This window comes from Petromyzon marinus, chromosome 12 (genome assembly GCF_048934315.1).
Source record: "Petromyzon marinus isolate PM22_M1 ecotype Great Lakes invasive population chromosome 12, UKy_Petmar_22M1.pri1.0, whole genome shotgun sequence".
In the NCBI taxonomy this organism is placed as follows: domain Eukaryota; kingdom Metazoa; phylum Chordata; class Hyperoartia; order Petromyzontiformes; family Petromyzontidae; genus Petromyzon; species Petromyzon marinus.
In genome coordinates, this window is record NC_133678.1 from 1,018,464 (window position 1) to 1,043,146 (window position 24,683).

The following is a 24,683-nucleotide window of genomic DNA, read 5'->3' on the forward strand; positions in this document are numbered from 1 at the left end:
TGATGGTGGTGCTGGTGGTGGTGGTGATGGTGGTGGTAGTGGTGATGATGCTGGTGGTGGTGCTGGTGGTGGTGCTGGTGGTGGTGATGATGCTGGTGGTGCTGGTGATGGTGGTGCTGGTGGTGATGGTGGTGCTGGTGATGATGGTGATGCTGGTGGTGGTGCCCTCTGGTGGACGGAGCACGGCGTGTCCCGGACTCAGGGACCGGGCGAGCCCAGTGTGCTTCACTGCAAGGCCCCGCGGGTCACACGATGCCAATTGTGCTGTGGCAACACCTCCCATCGTCATCATCGTCATCGCCGCGCTGCTGTCAAACCTCCAATGGTTTAGACTCTAGAATGTGTGGCGGCCTTGCTCACACTGACGGCGGCCTGTCGGTGAAAGTAGCCTCCAACCCACCCCGCCGCGCTTCTGAAAATCAGTAAAGAACATTGGGTTAGGTAAACAAAAATATACAAAACCGCTGCGCCACCGCTCCACGTATATACACACACACAGACACACAAAGTTTTCAGTCCCCGACTCGCTGGACCTGATTGTATTGGCTGGGGGGGGGGGGGCAAGAGAGCGTGGGCGGAGGAATTAATCTACAGACGTGTGAGCACCAGTTCTCTGTCGGGCACAGCGCAGGGCGGCACAGTAGGGGGCACGGGTGGTGCATCGGTCAGGCATCTCAGTCAGTCGACCCTTGGCACCTGCAGGGTCTGTCCCGTGACCTCCCGCCAGTGGGCGTTCCGACACTTCACGTGGCCTTAACGTGCACACAGCCTGGCACAGGCTTTCTCGAGGTCCCTCTGGTAGAGGCCATGCAGACAGTTGCAGGGCTGCACCTTTGCCTTTGTTGAATGGAACACAGTTGGAGGATCCAAGGAGTTCTCTTCGTTTCCAACATTCCAAGCGGCCCGCACTTCCTACGGACCTGACCGTCCGTCCCTCCACTCCCTCCGGGCATGACTTCCTGCCAGCCAGCCAGCCAGCAAAACGTTTTGTTTATAACATAACATCGCAGACTCAGACACATTACAGACCCACGGAAAAACCCAAACGCTCACATAGAGACCCATAAGACTCGCATAGACCAAGCTGTGATGAATAATGCGACTGTTTGCGAGTTCACACCAGCCCGGTCACCAACAACTAACATGGGTCTACACAGAGACCCACAGGCTCGCATACTCACAGAATTACAGAGAGATGCATGCACTCACATTGAGACTCATAGACTCGCTTAGAGATTAATACACTCGCAGAGACAATGTCATCTTCAGCCCTGGAGGTGTTGGCTATGGACGCTCGTAACCCAGCACGGTGGAGTATTGAGGGTTGGTGATTCACACAAATGTTGTGAAACTGACCGCAGGCGTTGGGGAGGACACATACCCTTGGCTTGCCAGAAGGTGGCACAGCAAACAAAGTGGACTCCACCTGCTCCGTCTGTATGGGATAGAGCGTTGTCCCCTCACACGCACGCGTGGGTTTTCTCTGGGTGCTCCGGTTTCCACAGGTAAACACTCATCATTAGTTGATGACTGCCTTTCCCACGTGTCTGTGATTCCCCCTGGCGCCTCTCGTGTTATATTCTCTCCCTGCGAGAGTGAGCGAACGTCCTTCCCCCCGCACCTCCCATCAGCACGATTGGCTACGTGCGAGAAAAGTTCAACATACATACGAAGGCACAACTTGTAGGAGTGGTGTTGCAGGTTGCTGAGGAGATGAAAACTGCCTTAGCAGTTCGCGATCACACGGCACTCTTTAATTCCATCAAAATAGTAACTTGCAGTGCCAGGGAAAGAGCGGTTTTCCTATCTGCGATCCCCAAAGAACTGCTTTGCAGATTTGCTGACCAATTCTGAGGTCTTGGGGGAGCGGAAACCTCTCAGTTCAGACAACACCATGGGGCCACGTGGGCATGTACTTATGTTGAACTTCTTTCGCACTGTACGTAGCCAACCATGCTCATAGGAGATGCGGGGTGACCATGCTGGGACTGCTGTGCCTCAAATATTGGAGGAAGTCGCCACCCCTCGGGAGCGAGTGGCTGGCTGATGTTGCCGTCTGGTGAGAAGGCACCACGAGTGATCGATCCAGAGCCTGAGATCACAGATCAACAATCTAGAATCTAGAGTATGGGACGTTAACAGAACACAAATCTGACATTTAGGACAAAGCGTAGCACCATCACGTTTATCCCGGCGCATCTCAGAGCGCCTTCGATGCAACCAGTTGCTTCCATCGCATTACAAATCTCAGAGGACATTTGAAAAGGGGCACCCCCAGTGGCAGCTGTCCCTGTCTGGGCTGCGAGGGGGCATCAGTCCGCTGCTGGAGGGGGCGATCAATGTCCTTGGGTGAATGGAGTTTGGTGTTGGGTGGTGGTGGAGACTCGGGACTACCCTCTGCGACGAAGTATGAAACGAGTGGCATAAATAGCAGCGGGTTTTTTCGTGTTTGTTTTAATATTTATAATATATACAGTACAACTTTTATCGTTACGTGTGAATGACATCGGACGAGACGGCAGAGAGAGAGCGAGACTTAGCGTCCAGGCGATTACAAAACACGGCCGCCACCGAGGGAGCGTCTGCCTCGTTAACCGTGTAAGAAATGCGAACCCCCGACGTACCGAGAACGTTTAACCCTTTAAAATAAAAACCGGTGGGACAAACCAAACTGTGGCACAGCAAGTACGAGTCTCCGTGTATATACACACACACACGCGCGCACACGACCAGGGGAATCAATAAATAACTCGCCGGCCCAGCCTACTTTCTGTACTCACTTCGCATTGAAGTGCCCCCTTGTGAAGGTGGTGGCGCACCAGGACACGCGGGTTCAGGGCAATCGTCACCGGCGACGAGGAGCAAACTCCACGCTCACTTTTGTATTGTTTACATCACGTTGAGCTGGGAAAGATAACACGAGTTATCTTCTACCGAGTCTCATGAATGGCTACATTTTCTGGAGAGAGACCTGGAGGAGGGTGGTAATGATTACTGCCACGTGTGTTTGTGACTTGCGCCGTTTCTTTTGAACTTCGACAAAAAGTGGACCGCGACGCCGGGACGCGGTGGGTGGGGGGGGGGGTCTCTTCACGTCGATTGCGAGCGAAAGCAGACGGCAGTATTTTATCGGTTGATGCCACACGGCAGTTATAACCAGGGCGGCCGCTGCATTCGAACCGCGAACCTCTGCGGCAACGAGCGGCGGACGCAGCGCGACCACCCTGGCCAGGGGTCGGCATCCAAAATAATAAAAACACCTCAATATTTCAGGAGGCGCCCATGCGACGTGAATGCGAGACGGTCGGTCCTCAATGACGTCACGACGCAGTCCTTGCAGAGCCGCAGGGTTCTGATCCTGTGGGCTAGGCTGTGCCACCGCCCCAATGGCGATGCGTGTGTGTGTGTGAGTGTGTGTGAGTGAGTGTGTGTATGTGTGTGAGTGTGTATGTGTGAGTGTGTGAGTGTGTAAGTGTGTATGTGTGTGTGAGTGTGTGTATGTGTGTGAGTGTGTACGTGTGAGTGTGTGAGTGTGTATGTGTGTGAGTGTGTATGTGTGAGTGTGTATGTGTGTGAGTGTGTATGTGAGTGTGTGTGTGTGTATGTGTGAGTGTGTGTGTGTGAGTGTGTGTGAGAGTGTGTGAGTGTGTGAGAGTGTGTGAGTGTGTGAGTGTGTATGTGTGTGTGAGTGTGTGTATGTGTGTGTGAGTGTGTGTGTGAGTGTGTGTGAGTGTGTGAGTGTGTGTAAGTGTGTGTGAGTGTGTGTGAGAGTGTGTTAGTGTGTGAGTGTGTGTGAGTGTGTATGTGTGTGAGTGTGTATGTGTGTGTGAGTGTATGTGTGTATGTGTGTGTGTGAGTGTGTATGTGCGTGTGTGTGTGAGTGTGTGTATGTGAGTGTGTGTATGTGCGTGTGTGTGAGTGTGTGTTTGTGTGCGTTGAACTTCTTTCGCAGCGTACGTACCCAACCGCGCTAATCGGCGGTGCGGGGGAAGGACAACGAACTAAACACAAAAAGCGGTTTTAAGGAAATCAGTGGCAATTGGCAGAGGGCGTTCCGTCTGGCCACCAAATATGGTTTGTTAAAACACGGTTTGTTAAACTGCACGTGTTTAAAATGAGCAATGGCTGACCTACAAAGCGGACAACCAGGGGTGGCCACGTGAAGACCGTCCGCGATTCGATCGCTTTGTCCAAAATCTGGGGCGGGGGGGGGCGAATTTTTCCCTTTCAACACAAATCGGCGGCCGCCAGTGGCGACTACCGCCAGTGGTGGTGCCGCCAGTGGTGACTGCCGCCAGTGGCGGTGCCGCAGGTGAAGCTGCGGCCGCCAGTGGCGACTGCCCCAAGCGAATCGGGGACCTTCGCTCGGTCGCCCCGCTGGGTTCCGCGCGACGATCGACGCGCCGAGGGGTCGTGGCGAGCGCCCCCATGTACACGCGCGCCCCCTTCCCGCACGGTGCTGCCCGCCGGAGGTATTTTACAAGCGAGGAGGTGGGAGGCGAGGAGGTGAGGTGAGGGGGGGGGGGCGGCCTGGGGGGGGGGTACCACCAGGCAGGGTAAGAAAGGAGAGGGGAAGGCAACATCAGGGAGCGAATGTTTACAAAAACAACGCCACAGACATAGGCGCGTGGACGAGGGGTGGACGAGGCGGTGTGGTTGGTTACGGAGGCTCAGCGTCAGACGTCGCCTGAGCGATGGAATCCGCTCAACCACCACCAACTCCGCTCTCCACCCCAAGCCAGCTGTGGCATCATACCCTGCAAAATGCAACGGAGTGTGAACGTTTCACTATACACATTAATATTACCGTCGTCGTTATCATCATCGTTACCATCTTTTGCATCGTTAGAATCGTTAATATCATTAGACGTAACAGTCGTCGCCATTTGCTGAGGCGACGGGAGCCTAAGGGACGAATGACAACAGTGTGGGGCCTTGGGGGTGATTACTGACCGGTGACAAGACAAAGACAAAGCTCCCCCTGCTGGGGCAAGTGCTGTTCGTGAGCACATACACATATACACACATAATCACGTACACACGCACTCTTACGTTCACAAACCCCGTTTGTGTAAAATTGCCGGTTTGCCGATTGACTCCGCGGCCGTTGCCGCGACGCAGAAAGCAAAGACAAAATGTAGACGGACGGCGGCGATCGCGAAGAGAGACCGCTCCACGCCCGCCGGGACCTCGGCGGCCACCGCCGCCTCCCTGGGGCCCTCGCTGGCGGCCCCAGGCCCGCCGCGTTGCGCCACCTCCGCTCGTTGCCGGCGAGCGTCCTGCCGCCGGGGGTGAACGCGACGCCGGGCCCCCCGCGGAGCCACCGGCCCCTCCTCCTCCTCCTCCTCTCGGGTACGGATGAAGAGGTGGTGGATGAGGAGGTGGTGCAGGAGGAGGAGGTGGATGAGGTGGATGAGGAGGTGGTGCAGGTGGATGAGGTGGATGAGGAGGTGGTGCAGGAGGAGGTGGATGAGGTGGATGAGGAGGTGGTGCAGGTGGATGAGGTGGATGAGGAGGTGGTGCAGGAGGAGGTGGATGAGGTGGATGAGGAGGTGGTGCAGGTGGGTGAGGTGGATGAGGAGGTGGTGCAGGAGGAGGAGGTGGATGAGGAGGTGGTGCGGGTGGATGAGGTGGATGAGGAGGTGGTGCAGGATGAGGAGGTGGATGAGGTGGATGAGGAGGTGGTGCAAGAGGAGGAGGTGGATGAGGAGGTGGATGAGGCTGCAGTGGGGGTGACTGGGCAGCGGCCCTACCGGAGGGCGACGCTGGGCTGGACTTCCTGTTGCCGAATGGTTCCCAGGGCGTTGTCGACGCACGGATTCCGGGAGGTGGCACACGTGACCAGGCAGCCACCACAACCGTCGTGAGGGAGGTATACTGGATGTGGTGTGCCCGCTACGGGGACATTACTTTCTGGGTCCTAGACCCGGACAGACCTTGGCTAAGATTAATGCGGCCCTGATGGGCACGGTACACAGTAGGGGGTGGGTGGGGGGTTTGTCTCTGCAGGTGGGGGGGGGGAGGTGGAGGCGGGGGGGGGGGGGTCCGCGTGTCTCTCCATGCAAGCGAGCGCAGTAGCAGCAGCAGCAGCTACAGCAGCAGCAGCAGCTACAGCAGCAGCAGCTACAGCAGCAGCAGCAGCTACAGCAGCAGCAGCTACAGCTACAGCAGCAGCTACAGCAGCAGCAGCAGCAAGCCACGCGTGCGGTGCGTTTGCCCCTCCCCCGTGACGGCGGTTTCTGGAGACGCCGTCACCGCCGTCACCGCCACGCCGGCGGCGCTCAGCGGCGCTCCTCAGTAGATTTCCTGCTCCCCGGAGTCCGCCTGCTCCCCCGCCTCCTCCTCCTCTGGGACGGCGAAGCCCTCCTGGGGCAGGGAGGGAGACGCACGACGGACCGCCGCGGACACAGCGCCGTGAGCCGCCGGTGTCACGGCATCATGATGTTACGGTGTCACGATGTCACGGTGTCACGGTGTCACGGTGTTACGGTGTCACGGTGTCACGGTGTTACGGTGTTACGGTGTCACGGTGTCACTGTGTCACGATGTCACGGTGTCACGGTGTCACGGTGTCACGATGTCACGATGTCACGGTGTCACGGTGTCACGGTGTCACTGTGTCACGATGTCACGATGTCACGGTGTCACAGTATCACGGTGTTACGGTGTCACGGCGTCATGGTGTGCCCGCACGGCAGCGCTGGCGCTACGAACCTGGCGACTCGAACCAGGCAACTCGAGTTCGCGTTGATCCTGGGCCTCCCTTAGGTCGACTCAGCCTCAAGCGAGTGCCTGGTGCGGTGTGTAAACATCGCCACGAGGGAGACAAAGGTGGCCGGGCACGGTGTTGGCCACCCACCCCCTCGTGTGCCTTGTTGGCCGTCTAAGGTGCTCGCTAACAGCACTTGCCCCAAAAGTCTGTTTAAGGCTATATGGGGGATCTTTATTTGTTCCTATAGTTGTTACCTCACTGCTGCACTCAGGAGGACCTCAGAGTGAAGTGGCAGTTGGAGTGATTGATGATGGAGCACCGAGTCACTCGGCTCACTCGCTCACTAGCGGTCCCTCCCTTATCACTCTTCTACTACGACTACCTTGGTTACTGTTCTCATCAGCTTCACTCATTGATTCCTCCTCCACCCGTGTTGAGGGCTCGGGCGACCAGACACTGAACTGTTCCGTCTCATCCATCACGCTGCGTTCAACCGCAACGACACTGCAGCTCACAATAGCCAGGACTCTCACTCACCTACACAACCACGACCTCACCCACTCACTCTCACCTAAACAACCACAACCTCACCCACTCACTCTCACTCACCTACACAACCACGACCTCACCCACTCACTCTCACCTAAACAACCACAACCTCACCCACCCACTCTCACTCACCTACACAACCACGACCTCACCCACTCACTCTCACCTAAACAACCACAACCTCACCCACTCACTCTCACTCACCTACACAACCACCACCTCACCCACTCTCACCTAAACAACCACAACCTCACCCACTCACTCTCACTCACCTACACAACCACGACCTCACCCACTCACTCTCACTCACCTACACAACCACGACCTCACCCACTCACTCTCACCTAAACAACCACAACCTCACCCACTCACTCTCACTCACCTACACAACCACCACCTCACCCACTCACTCTCACCTAAACAACCACAACCTCACCCACTCACTCTCACTCACCTACACAACCACGACCTCACCCACTCACTCTCACTCACCTACACAACCACGACCTCACCCACTCACTCTCACCTAAACAACCACAACCTCACCCACTCACTCTCACTCACCTACACAACCACAACCTCACCCACTCACTCTCACTCACCTACACAACCACGACCTCACCCACTCACTCTCACTCACCTACACAACCACGACCTCACCCACTCACTCTCACTCACCTACACAACCACAACCTCACCCACTCACTCTCACTCACCTAAACAACCACAACCTCACCCACTCACTCTCACTCACCTACACAACCACAACCTCACCCACTCACTCTCACTCACCTACACAACCACGACCTCACCCACTCACTCTCACTCACCTACACAACCACGACCTCACCCACTCACTCTTACTCACCTACACAACCACGACCTCACCCACTCTCACTTGCTCACACAACCACAACCTCATCCACTCTCACTCACCTACACAACTACAACTTCACCCACTCACTCTCACTCACCTACACAACCACAACCTCACCCACTCACTCTCACTCACCTACACAACCACGACCTCACCCACTCACTCTCACTCACCTACACAACCACAACCTCACCCACTCTCACTTGCTCACACAACCACAACCTCACCCACTCTCACTCACCTACACAACCACGACCTCACCCACTCACTCTCACTCACCTACACAACCACAACCTCACCCACTCACTCTCACTCACCTACACAACCACAACCTCACCCACTCACTCTCACTCACCTACACAACCACGACCTCACCCACTCACTCTCACTCACCTACACAACCACGACCTCACCCACTCACTCTCACTCACCTACACAACCACAACCTCACCCACTCTCACTTGCTCACACAACCACAACCTCACCCACTCTCACTCACCTACACAACCACAACCTCACCCACTCACTCTCACTCACCTACACAACCACGACCTCACCCACTCACTCTCACTCACCTACACAACCACGACCTCACCCACTCACTCTCACTCACCTACACAACCACGACCTCACCCACTCACTCTCACTCACCTACACAACCACAACCTCACCCACTCACTCTCACTCACCTACACAACCACGACCTTACCCACTCACTCTCACTCACCTACACAACCACAACCTCACCCACTCTTACTCACCTACACAACCACAACCTCACCCACTCACTCTCACTCACCTACACAACCACAACCTCACCCACTCTCACTCACCTACACAACCACAACCTCACCCACTCTCACTCACCTACACAACCACAACCTCACCCACCCTCACTTGCTCACACAACCACAACCTCACCCACTCACTCTCACCTACACAACCACGACCTCACCCACTCTCACTCACCTACACAACCACGACCTCACCCACTCACTCTCACTCACCTACACAACCACAACCTCACCCACTCTCACTCACCTACACAACCACAATCTCACCCACTCACTCTCACTCACCTACACACCCACGACCTCACCCACTCACTCTCACTCACCTACACAACCACAACCTCACCCACTCACTCTCACTCACCTACACAACCACGACCTCACCCACTCACTCTCACTCACCTACACAACCACAACCTCACCCACTCACTCTCACTCACCTACACAACCATAACCTCACCCACTCTCACTCACCTACACAACCACGACTTCACCCACTCACTCTCACTCACCTACACAACCACAACCTCACCCACTCTCACTCACCTACACAACCACAACCTCACCCACTCACTCTCACTCACCTACACAACCACAACCTCACCCACTCACTCACCTACACAACCACGACCTCACCCACTCACTCTCACTCACCTACACAACCACAACCTCACCCACTCACTCTCACTCACCTACACAACCATAACCTCACCCACTCTCACTCACCTACACAACCACGACCTCACCCACTCACTCTCACTCACCTACACAACCACAACCTCACCCACTCTCACTCACCTACACAACCACAACCTCACCCACTCACTCTCACTCACCTACACAACCACAACCTCACCCACTCACTCACCTACACAACCACGACCTCACCCACTCACTCTCACTCACCTACACAACCACAACCTCACCCACTCACTCTCACTCACCTACACAACCATAACCTCACCCACTCTCACTCACCTACACAACCACGACCTCACCCACTCACTCTCACTCACCTACACAACCACGACCTCACCCACTCACTCTCACTCACCTACACAACCACAACCTCACCCACTCACTCTCACTCACCTACACAACCACAACCTCACCCACTCACTCTCACTCACCTACACAACCACGACCTCACCCACTCACTCTCACTCACCTACACAACCACGACCTCACCCACTCACTCTCACTCACCTACACAACCACGACCTCACCCACTCACTCTCACTCACCTACACAACCACGACCTCACCCACTCACTCTCACTCACCTACACAACCACGACCTCACCCACTCACTCTCACTCACCTACACAACCACGACCTCACCCACCCACTCTCACTCACCTACACAACCACAACCTCACCCACTCTCACTCACCTACACAACCACAACCTCACCCACTCTCACTCACCTACACAACCACAACCTCACCCACTCTCACTCACCTACACAACCACAACCTCACCCACTCTTACTCACCTACACAACCACGACCTCACCCACTCACTCTCACTCACCTACACAACCACAACCTCACCCACTCTCACTCACCTACACAACCACAACCTCACCCACTCTCACTCACCTACACAACCACAACCTCACCCACCCTCACTTGCTCACACAACCACAACCTCACCCACTCACTCTCACCTACACAACCACGACCTCACCCACTCTCACTCACCTACACAACCACGACCTCACCCACTCACTCTCACTCACCTACACAACCACAACCTCACCCACTCTCACTCACCTACACAACCACAACCTCACCCACTCACTCTCACTCACCTACACAACCACGACCTCACCCACTCACTCTCACTCACCTACACAACCACAACCTCACCCACTCACTCTCACTCACCTACACAACCACGACCTCACCCACTCACTCTCACTCACCTACACAACCACAACCTCACCCACTCACTCTCACTCACCTACACAACCATAACCTCACCCACTCTCACTCACCTACACAACCACGACTTCACCCACTCACTCTCACTCACCTACACAACCACAACCTCACCCACTCTCACTCACCTACACAACCACAACCTCACCCACTCACTCTCACTCACCTACACAACCACAACCTCACCCACTCACTCACCTACACAACCACGACCTCACCCACTCACTCTCACTCACCTACACAACCACAACCTCACCCACTCACTCTCACTCACCTACACAACCATAACCTCACCCACTCTCACTCACCTACACAACCACGACCTCACCCACTCACTCTCACTCACCTACACAACCACAACCTCACCCACTCTCACTCACCTACACAACCACAACCTCACCCACTCACTCTCACTCACCTACACAACCACAACCTCACCCACTCACTCACCTACACAACCACGACCTCACCCACTCACTCTCACTCACCTACACAACCACAACCTCACCCACTCACTCTCACTCACCTACACAACCATAACCTCACCCACTCTCACTCACCTACACAACCACGACCTCACCCACTCACTCTCACTCACCTACACAACCACGACCTCACCCACTCACTCTCACTCACCTACACAACCACAACCTCACCCACTCACTCTCACTCACCTACACAACCACAACCTCACCCACTCACTCTCACTCACCTACACAACCACGACCTCACCCACTCACTCTCACTCACCTACACAACCACGACCTCACCCACTCACTCTCACTCACCTACACAACCACGACCTCACCCACTCACTCTCACTCACCTACACAACCACGACCTCACCCACTCACTCTCACTCACCTACACAACCACGACCTCACCCACTCACTCTCACTCACCTACACAACCACGACCTCACCCACCCACTCTCACTCACCTACACAACCACAACCTCACCCACTCTCACTCACCTACACAACCACAACCTCACCCACTCTCACTCACCTACACAACCACAACCTCACCCACTCTCACTCACCTACACAACCACAACCTCACCCACTCTTACTCACCTACACAACCACGACCTCACCCACTCACTCTCACTCACCTACACAACCACAACCTCACCCACTCTCACTCACCTACACAACCACAACCTCACCCACTCTCACTCACCTACACAACCACAACCTCACCCACCCTCACTTGCTCACACAACCACAACCTCACCCACTCACTCTCACCTACACAACCACGACCTCACCCACTCTCACTCACCTACACAACCACGACCTCACCCACTCACTCTCACTCACCTACACAACCACAACCTCACCCACTCTCACTCACCTACACAACCACAACCTCACCCACTCACTCTCACTCACCTACACAACCACGACCTCACCCACTCACTCTCACTCACCTACACAACCACAACCTCACCCACTCACTCTCACTCACCTACACAACCACGACCTCACCCACTCACTCTCACTCACCTACACAACCACAACCTCACCCACTCACTCTCACTCACCTACACAACCATAACCTCACCCACTCTCACTCACCTACACAACCACGACTTCACCCACTCACTCTCACTCACCTACACAACCACAACCTCACCCACTCTCACTCACCTACACAACCACAACCTCACCCACTCACTCTCACTCACCTACACAACCACAACCTCACCCACTCACTCACCTACACAACCACGACCTCACCCACTCACTCTCACTCACCTACACAACCACAACCTCACCCACTCACTCTCACTCACCTACACAACCATAACCTCACCCACTCTCACTCACCTACACAACCACGACCTCACCCACTCACTCTCACTCACCTACACAACCACAACCTCACCCACTCTCACTCACCTACACAACCACAACCTCACCCACTCACTCTCACTCACCTACACAACCACAACCTCACCCACTCACTCACCTACACAACCACGACCTCACCCACTCACTCTCACTCACCTACACAACCACAACCTCACCCACTCACTCTCACTCACCTACACAACCATAACCTCACCCACTCTCACTCACCTACACAACCACGACCTCACCCACTCACTCTCACTCACCTACACAACCACGACCTCACCCACTCACTCTCACTCACCTACACAACCACAACCTCACCCACTCACTCTCACTCACCTACACAACCACAACCTCACCCACTCACTCTCACTCACCTACACAACCACGACCTCACCCACTCACTCTCACTCACCTACACAACCACGACCTCACCCACTCACTCTCACTCACCTACACAACCACAACCTCACCCACTCACTCTCACTCACCTACACAACCACAACCTCACCCACTCACTCTCACTCACCTACACAACCACGACCTCACCCACTCACTCTCACTCACCTACACAACCACGACCTCACCCACTCACTCTCACTCACCTACACAACCACGACCTCACCCACTCACTCTCACTCACCTACACAACCACGACCTCACCCACCCACTCTCACTCACCTACACAACCACGACCTCACCCACTCACTCTCACTCACCTACACAACCACAACCTCACCCACTCTCACTCGCCCACCTACACAACCACAACCTCACCCACTCTCACTCACCTACACAACCACAACCTCACCCACTCTCACTCGCCCACCTTACTAACTCGCCTCACTTCTCTTTCTGCTGCTTCCCTCGAACTAATTCCTTTATTTCTCTCGAACTGCTTCTTGTCTTTAGTTTGTTGTCCTTCCCCCCGCACCTCCGATTAGCACCGTTCAACGCGAGGGGGGAGGGGGGCAGGAGTGGGGGGCAGGTGGTCGGTACGGAGCCGGCCGCGGGAACGTTCGTCCGAGGGTGGCGGCAGCGCCGCCTTCGACTCCCGGCGGCGTTGTCGGCGGCGGGAGACCCCGGGGCGCCCCCCCCGGCCCTCACCTCGGTGGCGTAGAGCACGTCCAGCACGCGCGTCACCATGGGGTTGCTCTCCGCGTCAAAGTCCTGGCAGATGGTCTCGATGTCGCGCAGCTTGCCGAAGTAGAAGTTCCGCTCCTTCTCCAGCGCCTCCACGCTCACCTTCATCTCCAGCATCTGCAGCGTCACGGGGAGGGTCGGTGGGGTCAGCGTCACGGGGAGGTCCGTGGGGTCAGCGTCACGGGGAGGTCCGTGGGGTCAGCGTCACGAGGAGGTCCGTGGGGTCAGCGTCACGAGGAGGTCTGTGGGGTCAGTGTCATGGGGAGGTCCGTGGGGTCAGCGTCACGAGGAGGTCCGTGGGGTCAGCGTCACGAGGAGGTCCGTGGGGTCAGCGTCACGGGGAGGTCCGTGGGGTCAGCGTCACGGGGAGGGTCGGTGGGGTCAGCGTCACGGGGAGGGTCGGTGGGGTCAGCGTCACGGGGAGGTCCGTGGGGTCAGCGTCACGGGGAGGTCCGTGGGGTCAGCGTCACGGGGAGGTCCGTGGGGTCAGCGTCACGAGGAGGTCCGTGGGGTCAGCGTCACGGGGAGGGTCGGTGGGGTCAGCGTCACGGGGAGGGTCGGTGGGGTCAGCGTCACGAGGAGGTCGGTGGGGTCAGCGTCACGAGGAGGTCCGTGGGGTCAGCGCGTTTGTTTTTGTGTTGCCGAGTTCAGCGGCACGGCGCGCTAACCGCTGCGCCAGCCCCTCGCCCTCCTCCACCCCCCCCCCCCCCCCCGACTCCCGTTGAGTTATATTCTTAGTTTTTTCGGTAAAGTCACGTTGAAGAGAAACAACAAAATAATAAAATATATATAAAACAATAAAAAATTCTCACGACGTTTCGACCATAACTCAAACGGTCATCTTCAGGTGTGTTGGTTTGCATAAATTTATTTTTAAACGGCGCATTTATTTATTTATAAAAAACGTTAGCGTCACGCGCAGCGATTTGGCAGTTTACCCAGGACTAGTCCATCTATATTCTGAAAAGAGGAGGGGGGAGACGAATTTTTTTATAATGTATGCTGTCTGAAAGCCACTGTAAGCGTGAACAATCAATTAAGAACTGAAATGGTTTATCAAATCTTTCCAATGATTGCTAAGATAGAATCCATCTTCTCGGTTGAAATTGTCTCTGTGCTTGTATATGTGGATAGCCTCATGAACGAATCTCTCATGGAAGCCAGATGGCTTACAAAGAACCTCTGTCTTGGAAAAGTCAATGGCATGTGAGCCTACTGAATTAGAACAATGATCTGCTACGGCCGAGGTGTTGGTCCTACCGTGTTTAAGGTCTGCTTTGTGTTCACGAATGCGGTCCGAGACATGTCGTTTGGTTTCTCCAATGTAACTACTACCACAGAGCCAACTTAGTTTGTAGACACCAGGGTACTGTATGTCCGGAATCACATCTTTTACAGACGGAACCAGATCACGGATTTTATGTAATGTGTTGAAACGGACCTGGATCTTGTGTTGATTCATGCGCCGTTTAAAAATAAATTTATGCAAACCAACACACCTGAAGATGACCGTTTGAGTTATGGTCGAAACGTCGTGAGAATTTTTTATTGTTATATATATTTTATTATTTTGTTGTTTCTCTTCAACGTGACTTTACCGAAAAAACTAAGAATATGAATTACTGCAGTCACGAAAGCTTTAAATCAAAATCCCGTTGAGTTGTTCGTCAAGTGAGTGGGCGACAGGGTGAGTGAGTGGATGGGTGGGTGCGATGACGCAGGCTAAAAGAGAGCGCGAGGAGGGAGAGGGACAGGAAGAGGAACCTGCTGGTTGAGCTCCGTCATCTGGGCGTCGTCTCCGGCCTTGGGCTTGCCTTGGGGGGTGCCGCCGCCCCCGCTGCTGTGTGGGGAGGAGCGGGCGGGGGTGCTGGTAGGCCGCGGGGCCGGAGACACAGACGTGGCCTTCGGGGCGGCCGCTGCGCGTACACGCAAAGACAAAGGTCCCCCGGGTAGCATTCAAAAACCGTTAGGGGCAAGTGCTGTTCGTGGTGGCGAGCACCTACGAGGGCCAGCAACGCGCCTGGCCGTCTTTGTCACTAGGTGCTCATTTCAGGCTGAGTTAACTTAGGGGGGGCCCGGGATTGGTTCTGATCTTCGCCACTGTTTGTTGGTCATGAACGGGAATCGTTTTCGGGTGGCCGGGTTCGTAGCGCGGTCTGTGTACGTGTGCACGCCAATCTGCCACCAATCTGCCACCGCTCCTCACGAGATACACACAAAGACCTCCCTGATAGCCTCAACAGACTTTTGGGCCAAGTGCTGTAAGCGAGCACCTATGAAGGCCAGCACGGTTCTTGGCAACTGTGTGGCGAGCAACAATAAGCCCCTCCCCGCACACTTTGCCAACCCACCCCCCCCAGAGGGTGGCACACACGCGCACGCCCGCGTGCCCGTACCGGGCGGGGTGCTGTGCCGCTTGGGCTTGTTGAAGATCTGCTCGCCGTGATTGGGCGGCGGCGTGGCGTGCACGCCGTGCCGCGCCACCACGGGGTCGTACTCCCGCCCGTCATAGTTCGCCTCAAAGAACTTCTTGAACCACTGCAGGAACTCGAAGTTGTCCTGGAACTTGCCCTTCACCAGCTTGTCCACCGGGATGATCTGGGGGTGGGGGCGAGACGTCCGACGTGTCAACGGTCGCTAACAAACTCTTTTCATTTCACCAGGTAAGGCCCCACTGAGCTTTGGAGCTCTTTGTCAGAAGCGACCTGGCCACGCCTACTCATAGCAGCTCTCTACGTGAGTCGTGAGTGGGTCTCATAGCAGCTCTCTACGTGAGTCGTGAGTGGGTCTCACAGCAGCTCCCTACGTGAGTGGGTCTCATAGCAGCTCTCTGCGTGAGTCGTGAGTGGGTCTCATAGCAGCTCTCTGTGTGAGTCGTGAGTGGGTCTCATAGCAGCTGTCTGTGTGAGTCGTGAGTGGGTCTCATAGCAGCTCTCTGTGTGAGTTGTGAGTGGGTCTCATAGCAGCTCTCTGTGTGAGTCGTGAGTGGGTCTCATAGCAGCTGTCTACGTGAGTCGTGAGTGGGTCTCATAGCAGCTGTCTACGTGAGTCATGAGTGGGTCTCATAGCAGCTCCCTACGTGAGTCGTGAGTGAGTCTCATAGCAGCTGTCTACGTGAGTCGTGAGTGGGTCTCATAGCAGCTCTCTGTGTGAGTCGTGAGTGGGTCTCATAGCAGCTCTCTGTGTGAGTCGTGAGTGGGTCTCATAGCAGCTGTCTACGTGAGTCGTGAGTGGGTCTCATAGCAGCTCTCTGTGTGAGTCGTGAGTGGGTCTCATAGCAGCTGTCTACGTGAGTCGTGAGTGGGTCTCATAGCAGCTCTCTGCGTGAGTCGTGAGTGGGTCTCATAGCAGCTCTCTACGTGAGTCGTGAGTGGGTCTCATAGCAGCTCTCTGTGTGAGTCGTGAGTGGGTCTCATAGCAGCTCTCTGTGTGAGTCGTGAGTGTGTCTCATAGCAGCTCTCTGTGTGAGTCGTGAGTGGGTCTCATAGCAGCTCTCTACGTGAGTTGTGAGTGGGTCTCATAGCAGCTCTCTGTGTGAGTCGTGAGTGGGTCTCATAGCAGCTGTCTACGTGAGTCGTGAGTGGGTCTCATAGCAGCTCTCTGTGTGAGTCGTGAGTGGGTCTCATAGCAGCTCTCTATGTGAGTCGTGAGTGGGTCTCATAGCAGCTCCCTGTGTGAGTCGTGAGTGGGTCTCATAGCAGCTGTCTACGTGAGTCGTGAGTGGGTCTCATAGCAGCTCTCTGTGTGAGTCGTGAGTGGGTCTCATAGCAGCTCTCTGTGTGAGTCGTGAGTGGGTCTCATAGCAGCTCTCTATGTGAGTCGTGAGTGGGTCTCATAGCAGCTGTCTATGTGAGTCGTGAGTGAGTCTCATAGCAGCTCTCTATGTGAGTCGTGAGTGGATCTCATAGCAGCTCCCTACGTGAGTCGTGAGTGGGTCTCATAGCAGCTGTCTATGTGAGTCGTGAGTGAGTCTCATAGCAGCTCTCTATGTGAGTCGTGAGTGGGTCTCATAGCAGCTGTCTATGTGAGTCGTGAGTGGGTCTCATAGCAGCTCTCTGCGTGAGTCGTGAGTGGGTCTCATAGCAGCTGTCTATGTGAGTCGTGAGTGGGTCTCATAGCAGCTGTCTATGTGAGTCGTGAGTGAGTCTCATAGCAGCTCTCTATGTGAGTCGTGAGTGGGTCTCATAGCAGCTCCCTACGTGAGTTGTGAGTGGGTCTCATAGCAGCTCCCTACGTGAGTTGTGAGTGGGTCTCATAGCAGCTCCCTACGTGAGTCGTGAGTGAGTCTCATAGCAGCTCTCTGTGTGAGTCGTGAGTGGGTCTCATAGCAGCTCTCTGCGTGAGTCGTGAGTGGGTCTCATAGCAGCTCTCTGTGTGAGTCGTGAGTGGGTCTAATAGCATCTCTCTGTGTGAGTCGTGAGTGGGTCTCATAGTAGCTCTCTGTGTGAGTTGTGAGTGGGTCTCATAGCAGCTCTCTGTGTGAGTGGTGAGTGGGTCTCATAGCAGCTCTCTGTGTGAGTCGTGAGTGGGTCTCATAGCAGCTCTCTACGTGAGTCGTGAGTGGGTCTCATAGCAGCTGTCTACGTGAGTCGTAAGTGAGTCTCATAGCAGCTCTCTGTGTGAGTTGTGAGTGGGTCTCATAGCAGCTCTCTACGTGAGTCGTGAGTGGGTCTCATAGCAGCTCCCTACGTGAGTCGTGAGTGGGTCTCATAGCAGCTCTCTACGTGAGTCGTGAGTGGGTCTCATAGCAGCTCTCTGTGTGAGTCGTGAGTGGGTCTCATAGCAGCTGTCTGTGTGAGTCGTGAGTGGGTCTCATAGCAGCTGTCTACGTGAGTCGTGAGTGGGTCTCATAGCAGCTCTCTGTGTGAGTCGTGAGTGGGTCTCATAGCAGCTCCCTACGTGAGTCGTGAGTGGGTCTCATAGCAGCTCTCTGTGTGAGTCGTGAGTGGGTCTCATAGCAGCTCTCTACGTGAGTCGTGAGTGGGTCTCATAGCAGCTCCCTACGTGAGTCGTGAGTGGGTCTCATAGCAGCTCTCTGCGTGAGTCGTGAGTGGGTCTCATAGCAGCTCTCTACGTGAGTCGTGAGTGAGTCTCATAGCAGCTCTCTGTGTGAGTTGTGAGTGGGTCTCATAGCAGCTCTCTACGTGAGTCGTGAGTGGGTCTCATAGCAGCTCCCTACGTGAGTCGTGAGTGGGTCTCATAGCAGCGCTCTACGTGAGTTGTGAGTGGGTCTCATAGCAGCTCTCTATGTGAGTCGTGAGTGGGTCTCATAGCAGCTCTCTACGTGAGTCGTGAGTGGGTCTCATAGCAGCTCCCTATGTGAGTCGTGAGTGGGTCTCATAGCAGCTCTCTATGTGAGTCGTGAGTGGGTCTCACAGCAGCTCCCTACGTGAGTGGGCCTCATAGCAGCTCTCTGTGTGAGTTGTGAGTGGGTCTCATAGCAGCTGTCTACGTGAGTCGTGAGTGGGTCTCATAGCAGCTCTCTACGTGAGTTGTGAGTGGGTCTCATAGCAGCTCTCTATGTGAGTCGTGAGTGGGTCTCATAGCAGCTCTCTACGTGAGTCGTGAGTGGGTCTCATAGCAGCTCCCTATGTGAGTCGTGAGTGGGTCTCATAGCAGCTCTCTATGTGAGTCGTGAGTGGGTCTCACAGCAGCTCCCTACGTGAGTGGGTCTCATAGCAGCTCTCTGCGTGAGTCGTGAGTGGGTCTCATAGCAGCTCTCTGTGTGAGTCGTGAGTGGGTCTCATAGCAGCTCTCTGTGTGAGTTGTGAGTGGGTCTCATAGCAGCTCTCTGTGTGAGTCGTGAGTGGGTCTCATAGCAGCTGTCTACGTGAGTCATGAGTGGGTCTCATAGCAGCTCCCTACGTGAGTCGTGAGTGAGTCTCATAGCAGCTGTCTACGTGAGTCGTGAGTGGGTCTCATAGCAGCTCTCTGTGTGAGTCGTGAGTGGGTCTCATAGCAGCTCTCTGTGTGAGTCGTGAGTGGGTCTCATAGCAGCTGTCTACGTGAGTCGTGAGTGGGTCTCATAGCAGCTCTCTGTGTGAGTCGTGAGTGGGTCTCATAGCAGCTGTCTACGTGAGTCGTGAGTGGGTCTCATAGCAGCTCTCTGCGTGAGTCGTGAGTGGGTCTCATAGCAGCTCTCTACGTGAGTCGTGAGTGGGTCTCATAGCAGCTCTCTGTGTGAGTCGTGAGTGGGTCTCATAGCAGCTCTCTGTGTGAGTCGTGAGTGTGTCTCATAGCAGCTCTCTGTGTGAGTCGTGAGTGGGTCTCATAGCAGCTCTCTACGTGAGTTGTGAGTGGGTCTCATAGCAGCACTCTGTGTGAGTCGTGAGTGGGTCTCATAGCAGCTGTCTACGTGAGTCGTGAGTGGGTCTCATAGCAGCTCTCTGTGTGAGTCGTGAGTGGGTCTCATAGCAGCTCTCTATGTGAGTCGTGAGTGGGTCTCATAGCAGCTCCCTGTGTGAGTCGTGAGTGGGTCTCATAGCAGCTGTCTACGTGAGTCGTGAGTGGGTCTCATAGCAGCTCTCTGTGTGAGTCGTGAGTGGGTCTCATAGCAGCTCTCTGTGTGAGTCGTGAGTGGGTCTCATAGCAGCTCTCTATGTGAGTCGTGAGTGGGTCTCATAGCAGCTGTCTATGTGAGTCGTGAGTGAGTCTCATAGCAGCTCTCTATGTGAGTCGTGAGTGGATCTCATAGCAGCTCCCTACGTGAGTCGTGAGTGGGTCTCATAGCAGCTGTCTATGTGAGTCGTGAGTGAGTCTCATAGCAGCTCTCTATGTGAGTCGTGAGTGGGTCTCATAGCAGCTGTCTATGTGAGTCGTGAGTGAGTCTCATAGCAGCTCTCTGCGTGAGTCGTGAGTGGGTCTCATAGCAGCTGTCTATGTGAGTCGTGAGTGGGTCTCATAGCAGCTGTCTATGTGAGTCGTGAGTGAGTCTCATAGCAGCTCTCTATGTGAGTCGTGAGTGGGTCTCATAGCAGCTCCCTACGTGAGTTGTGAGTGGGTCTCATAGCAGCTCTCTGTGTGAGTCGTGAGTGGGTCTCATAGCAGCTCTCTGCGTGAGTCGTGAGTGGGTCTCATAGCAGCTCTCTGTGTGAGTCGTGAGTGGGTCTCATAGCAGCTCTCTGTGTGAGTCGTGAGTGGGTCTAATAGCAGCTCTCTGTGTGAGTCGTGAGTGGGTCTCATAGCAGCTCTCTGTGTGAGTTGTGAGTGGGTCTCATAGCAGCTCTCTGTGTGAGTGGTGAGTGGGTCTCATAGCAGCTCTCTGTGTGAGTCGTGAGTGGGTCTCATAGCAGCTCTCTACGTGAGTCGTGAGTGGGTCTCATAGCAGCTGTCTACGTGAGTCGTAAGTGAGTCTCATAGCAGCTCTCTGTGTGAGTTGTGAGTGGGTCTCATAGCAGCTCTCTACGTGAGTCGTGAGTGGGTCTCATAGCAGCTCCCTACGTGAGTCGTGAGTGGGTCTCATAGCAGCTCTCTACGTGAGTCGTGAGTGGGTCTCATAGCAGCTCTCTGTGTGAGTCGTGAGTGGGTCTCATAGCAGCTGTCTGTGTGAGTCGTGAGTGGGTCTCATAGCAGCTGTCTACGTGAGTCGTGAGTGGGTCTCATAGCAGCTCTCTGTGTGAGTCGTGAGTGGGTCTCATAGCAGCTCCCTACGTGAGTCGTGAGTGGGTCTCATAGCAGCTCTCTGTGTGAGTCGTGAGTGGGTCTCATAGCAGCTCTCTACGTGAGTCGTGAGTGGGTCTCATAGCAGCTCCCTACGTGAGTCGTGAGTGGGTCTCATAGCAGCTCTCTGCGTGAGTCGTGAGTGGGTCTCATAGCAGCTCTCTACGTGAGTCGTGAGTGAGTCTCATAGCAGCTCTCTGTGTGAGTTGTGAGTGGGTCTCATAGCAGCTCTCTACGTGAGTCGTGAGTGGGTCTCATAGCAGCTCCCTACGTGAGTCGTGAGTGGGTCTCATAGCAGCGCTCTACGTGAGTTGTGAGTGGGTCTCATAGCAGCTCTCTATGTGAGTCGTGAGTGGGTCTCATAGCAGCTCTCTACGTGAGTCGTGAGTGGGTCTCATAGCAGCTCCCTATGTGAGTCGTGAGTGGGTCTCATAGCAGCTCTCTATGTGAGTCGTGAGTGGGTCTCATAGCAGCTCTCTATGTGAGTCGTGAGTGGGTCTCATAGCAGCTCTCTACGTGAGTCATGAGTGGGTCTCATAGCAGCTCCCTACGTGAGTCGTGAGTGGGTCTCATAGCAGCTCTCTACGTGAGTTGTGAGTGGGTCTCATAGCAGCTCTCTGTGTGAGTCGTGAGTGGGTCTCATAGCAGCTGTCTACGTGAGTTGTGAGTGGGTCTCATAGCAGCTCCCTACGTGAGTCGTGAGTGGGTCTCATAGCAGCTCTCTGTGTGAGTCGTGAGTGGGTCTCATAGCAGCTGTCTACGTGAGTCGTGAGTGGGTCTCATAGCAGCTCTCTACGTGAGTCGTGAGTGGGTCTCATAGCAGCTCTCTACGTGAGTCGTGAGTGGGTCTCATAGCAGCTCTCTATGTGAGTCGTGAGTGGGTCTCATAGCAGCTCCCTGTGTGAGTCGTGAGTGGGTCTCATAGCAGCTGTCTACGTGAGTCGTGAGTGGGTCTCATAGCAGCTCTCTATGTGAGTCGTGAGTGGGTCTCATAGCAGCTCTCTGTGTGAGTCGTGAGTGGGTCTCATAGCAGCTCTCTACGTGAGTCGTGAGTGGGTCTCATAGCAGCTCTCTACGTGAGTCGTGAGTGGGTCTCATAGCAGCTGTCTATGTGAGTCGTGAGTGGGTCTCATAGCAGCTGTCTATGTGAGTCGTGAGTGGGTCTCATAGCAGCTCTCTGTGTGAGTCGTGAGTGGGTCTCATAGCAGCTGTCTATGTGAGTCGTGAGTGGGTCTCATAGCAGCTGTCTATGTGAGTCGTGAGTGGGTCTCATAGCAGCTCTCTGTGTGAGTCGTGAGTGGGTCTCATAGCAGCTCTCTGTGTGAGTCGTGAGTGGGTCTCATAGCAGCTCTCTATGTGAGTCGTGAGTGGGTCTCATAGCAGCTCCCTGTGTGAGTCGTGAGTGGGTCTCATAGCAGCTCCCTACGTGAGTCGTGAGTGGGTCTCATAGCAGCTCTCTGTGTGAGTGGTGAGTGGGTCTCATAGCAGCTCTCTGTGTGAGTCGTGAGTGGGTCTCATAGCAGCTCTCTATGTGAGTCGTGAGTGGGTCTCATAGCAGCTCTCTGTGTGAGTGGTGAGTGGGTCTCATAGCAGCTCTCTACGTGAGTCGTGAGTGGGTCTCATAGCAGCTCTCTGTGTGAGTGGTGAGTGAGTCTCATAGCAGCTCTCTGTGTGAGTCGTGAGTGGGTCTCATAGCAGCTCTCTATGTGAGTCGTGAGTGGGTCTCATAGCAGCTCTCTGTGTGAGTGGTGAGTGGGTCTCATAGCAGCTCTCTACGTGAGTCGTGAGTGGGTCTCATAGCAGCTCTCTGTGTGAGTGGTGAGTGAGTCTCATAGCAGCTCTCTGTGTGAGTCGTGAGTGGGTCTCATAGCAGCTCTCTATGTGAGTCGTGAGTGGGTCTCATAGCAGCTCCCTGTGTGAGTCGTGAGTGGGTCTCATAGCAGCTCTCTACGTGAGTCGTGAGTGGGTCTCATAGCAGCTCTCTACGTGAGTCGTGAGTGGGTCTCATAGCAGCTCCCTACGTGAGTTGTGAGTGTGTCTCATAGCAGCTGTCTACGTGAGTCGTGAGTGGGTCTCATAGCAGCTCTCTACGTGAGTCGTGAGTGGGTCTCATAGCAGCTCTCTGTGTGAGTCGTGAGTGGGTCTCATAGCAGCTCTCTGTGTGAGTCGTGAGTGTGTCTCATAGCAGCTCTCTGTGTGAGTCGTGAGTGGGTCTCATAGCAGCTCTCTACGTGAGTTGTGAGTGGGTCTCATAGCAGCACTCTGTGTGAGTCGTGAGTGGGTCTCATAGCAGCTGTCTACGTGAGTCGTGAGTGGGTCTCATAGCAGCTCTCTGTGTGAGTCGTGAGTGGGTCTCATAGCAGCTCTCTATGTGAGTCGTGAGTGGGTCTCATAGCAGCTCCCTGTGTGAGTCGTGAGTGGGTCTCATAGCAGCTGTCTACGTGAGTCGTGAGTGGGTCTCATAGCAGCTCTCTGTGTGAGTCGTGAGTGGGTCTCATAGCAGCTCTCTGTGTGAGTCGTGAGTGGGTCTCATAGCAGCTCTCTATGTGAGTCGTGAGTGGGTCTCATAGCAGCTGTCTATGTGAGTCGTGAGTGAGTCTCATAGCAGCTCTCTATGTGAGTCGTGAGTGGATCTCATAGCAGCTCCCTACGTGAGTCGTGAGTGGGTCTCATAGCAGCTGTCTATGTGAGTCGTGAGTGAGTCTCATAGCAGCTCTCTATGTGAGTCGTGAGTGGGTCTCATAGCAGCTGTCTATGTGAGTCGTGAGTGAGTCTCATAGCAGCTCTCTGCGTGAGTCGTGAGTGGGTCTCATAGCAGCTGTCTATGTGAGTCGTGAGTGGGTCTCATAGCAGCTGTCTATGTGAGTCGTGAGTGAGTCTCATAGCAGCTCTCTATGTGAGTCGTGAGTGGGTCTCATAGCAGCTCCCTACGTGAGTTGTGAGTGGGTCTCATAGCAGCTCTCTGTGTGAGTCGTGAGTGGGTCTCATAGCAGCTCTCTGCGTGAGTCGTGAGTGGGTCTCATAGCAGCTCTCTGTGTGAGTCGTGAGTGGGTCTCATAGCAGCTCTCTGTGTGAGTCGTGAGTGGGTCTAATAGCAGCTCTCTGTGTGAGTCGTGAGTGGGTCTCATAGCAGCTCTCTGTGTGAGTTGTG

General features: G+C 54.9%; 2 protein-coding genes across 3 annotated transcripts in view; both read right to left on the bottom strand.

The window, feature by feature from the left end:
- Positions 1-24,683, bottom strand: part of SPAG1 (sperm associated antigen 1) — an 89,248-nt gene that overhangs the window by 33,054 nt on the left and 31,511 nt on the right. The gene's annotated exons all lie outside the window — the stretch shown is intronic.
- LOC116941748 (microtubule-associated protein RP/EB family member 3-like) overlaps positions 544-24,683 on the bottom strand; it is a 60,174-nt gene continuing 36,034 nt past the window's right edge. Inside the window, exons 5-8 of one of the 2 annotated variants that reach the window (XM_032953125.2) lie at positions 16,270-16,471; positions 15,638-15,789; positions 13,838-13,990; positions 544-6,366 (exon numbers count right to left, since the gene is read on the bottom strand). In XM_032953125.2, coding sequence (XP_032809016.1) covers positions 6,295-6,366; positions 13,838-13,990; positions 15,638-15,789; positions 16,270-16,471 — 579 coding nt within the window. In that variant the 3' untranslated portion in view covers positions 544-6,294. The remainder of the gene's footprint in view (positions 6,367-13,837; positions 13,991-15,637; positions 15,790-16,269; positions 16,472-24,683) is intronic. The other variant, XM_032953124.2, reaches the window with a different exon arrangement.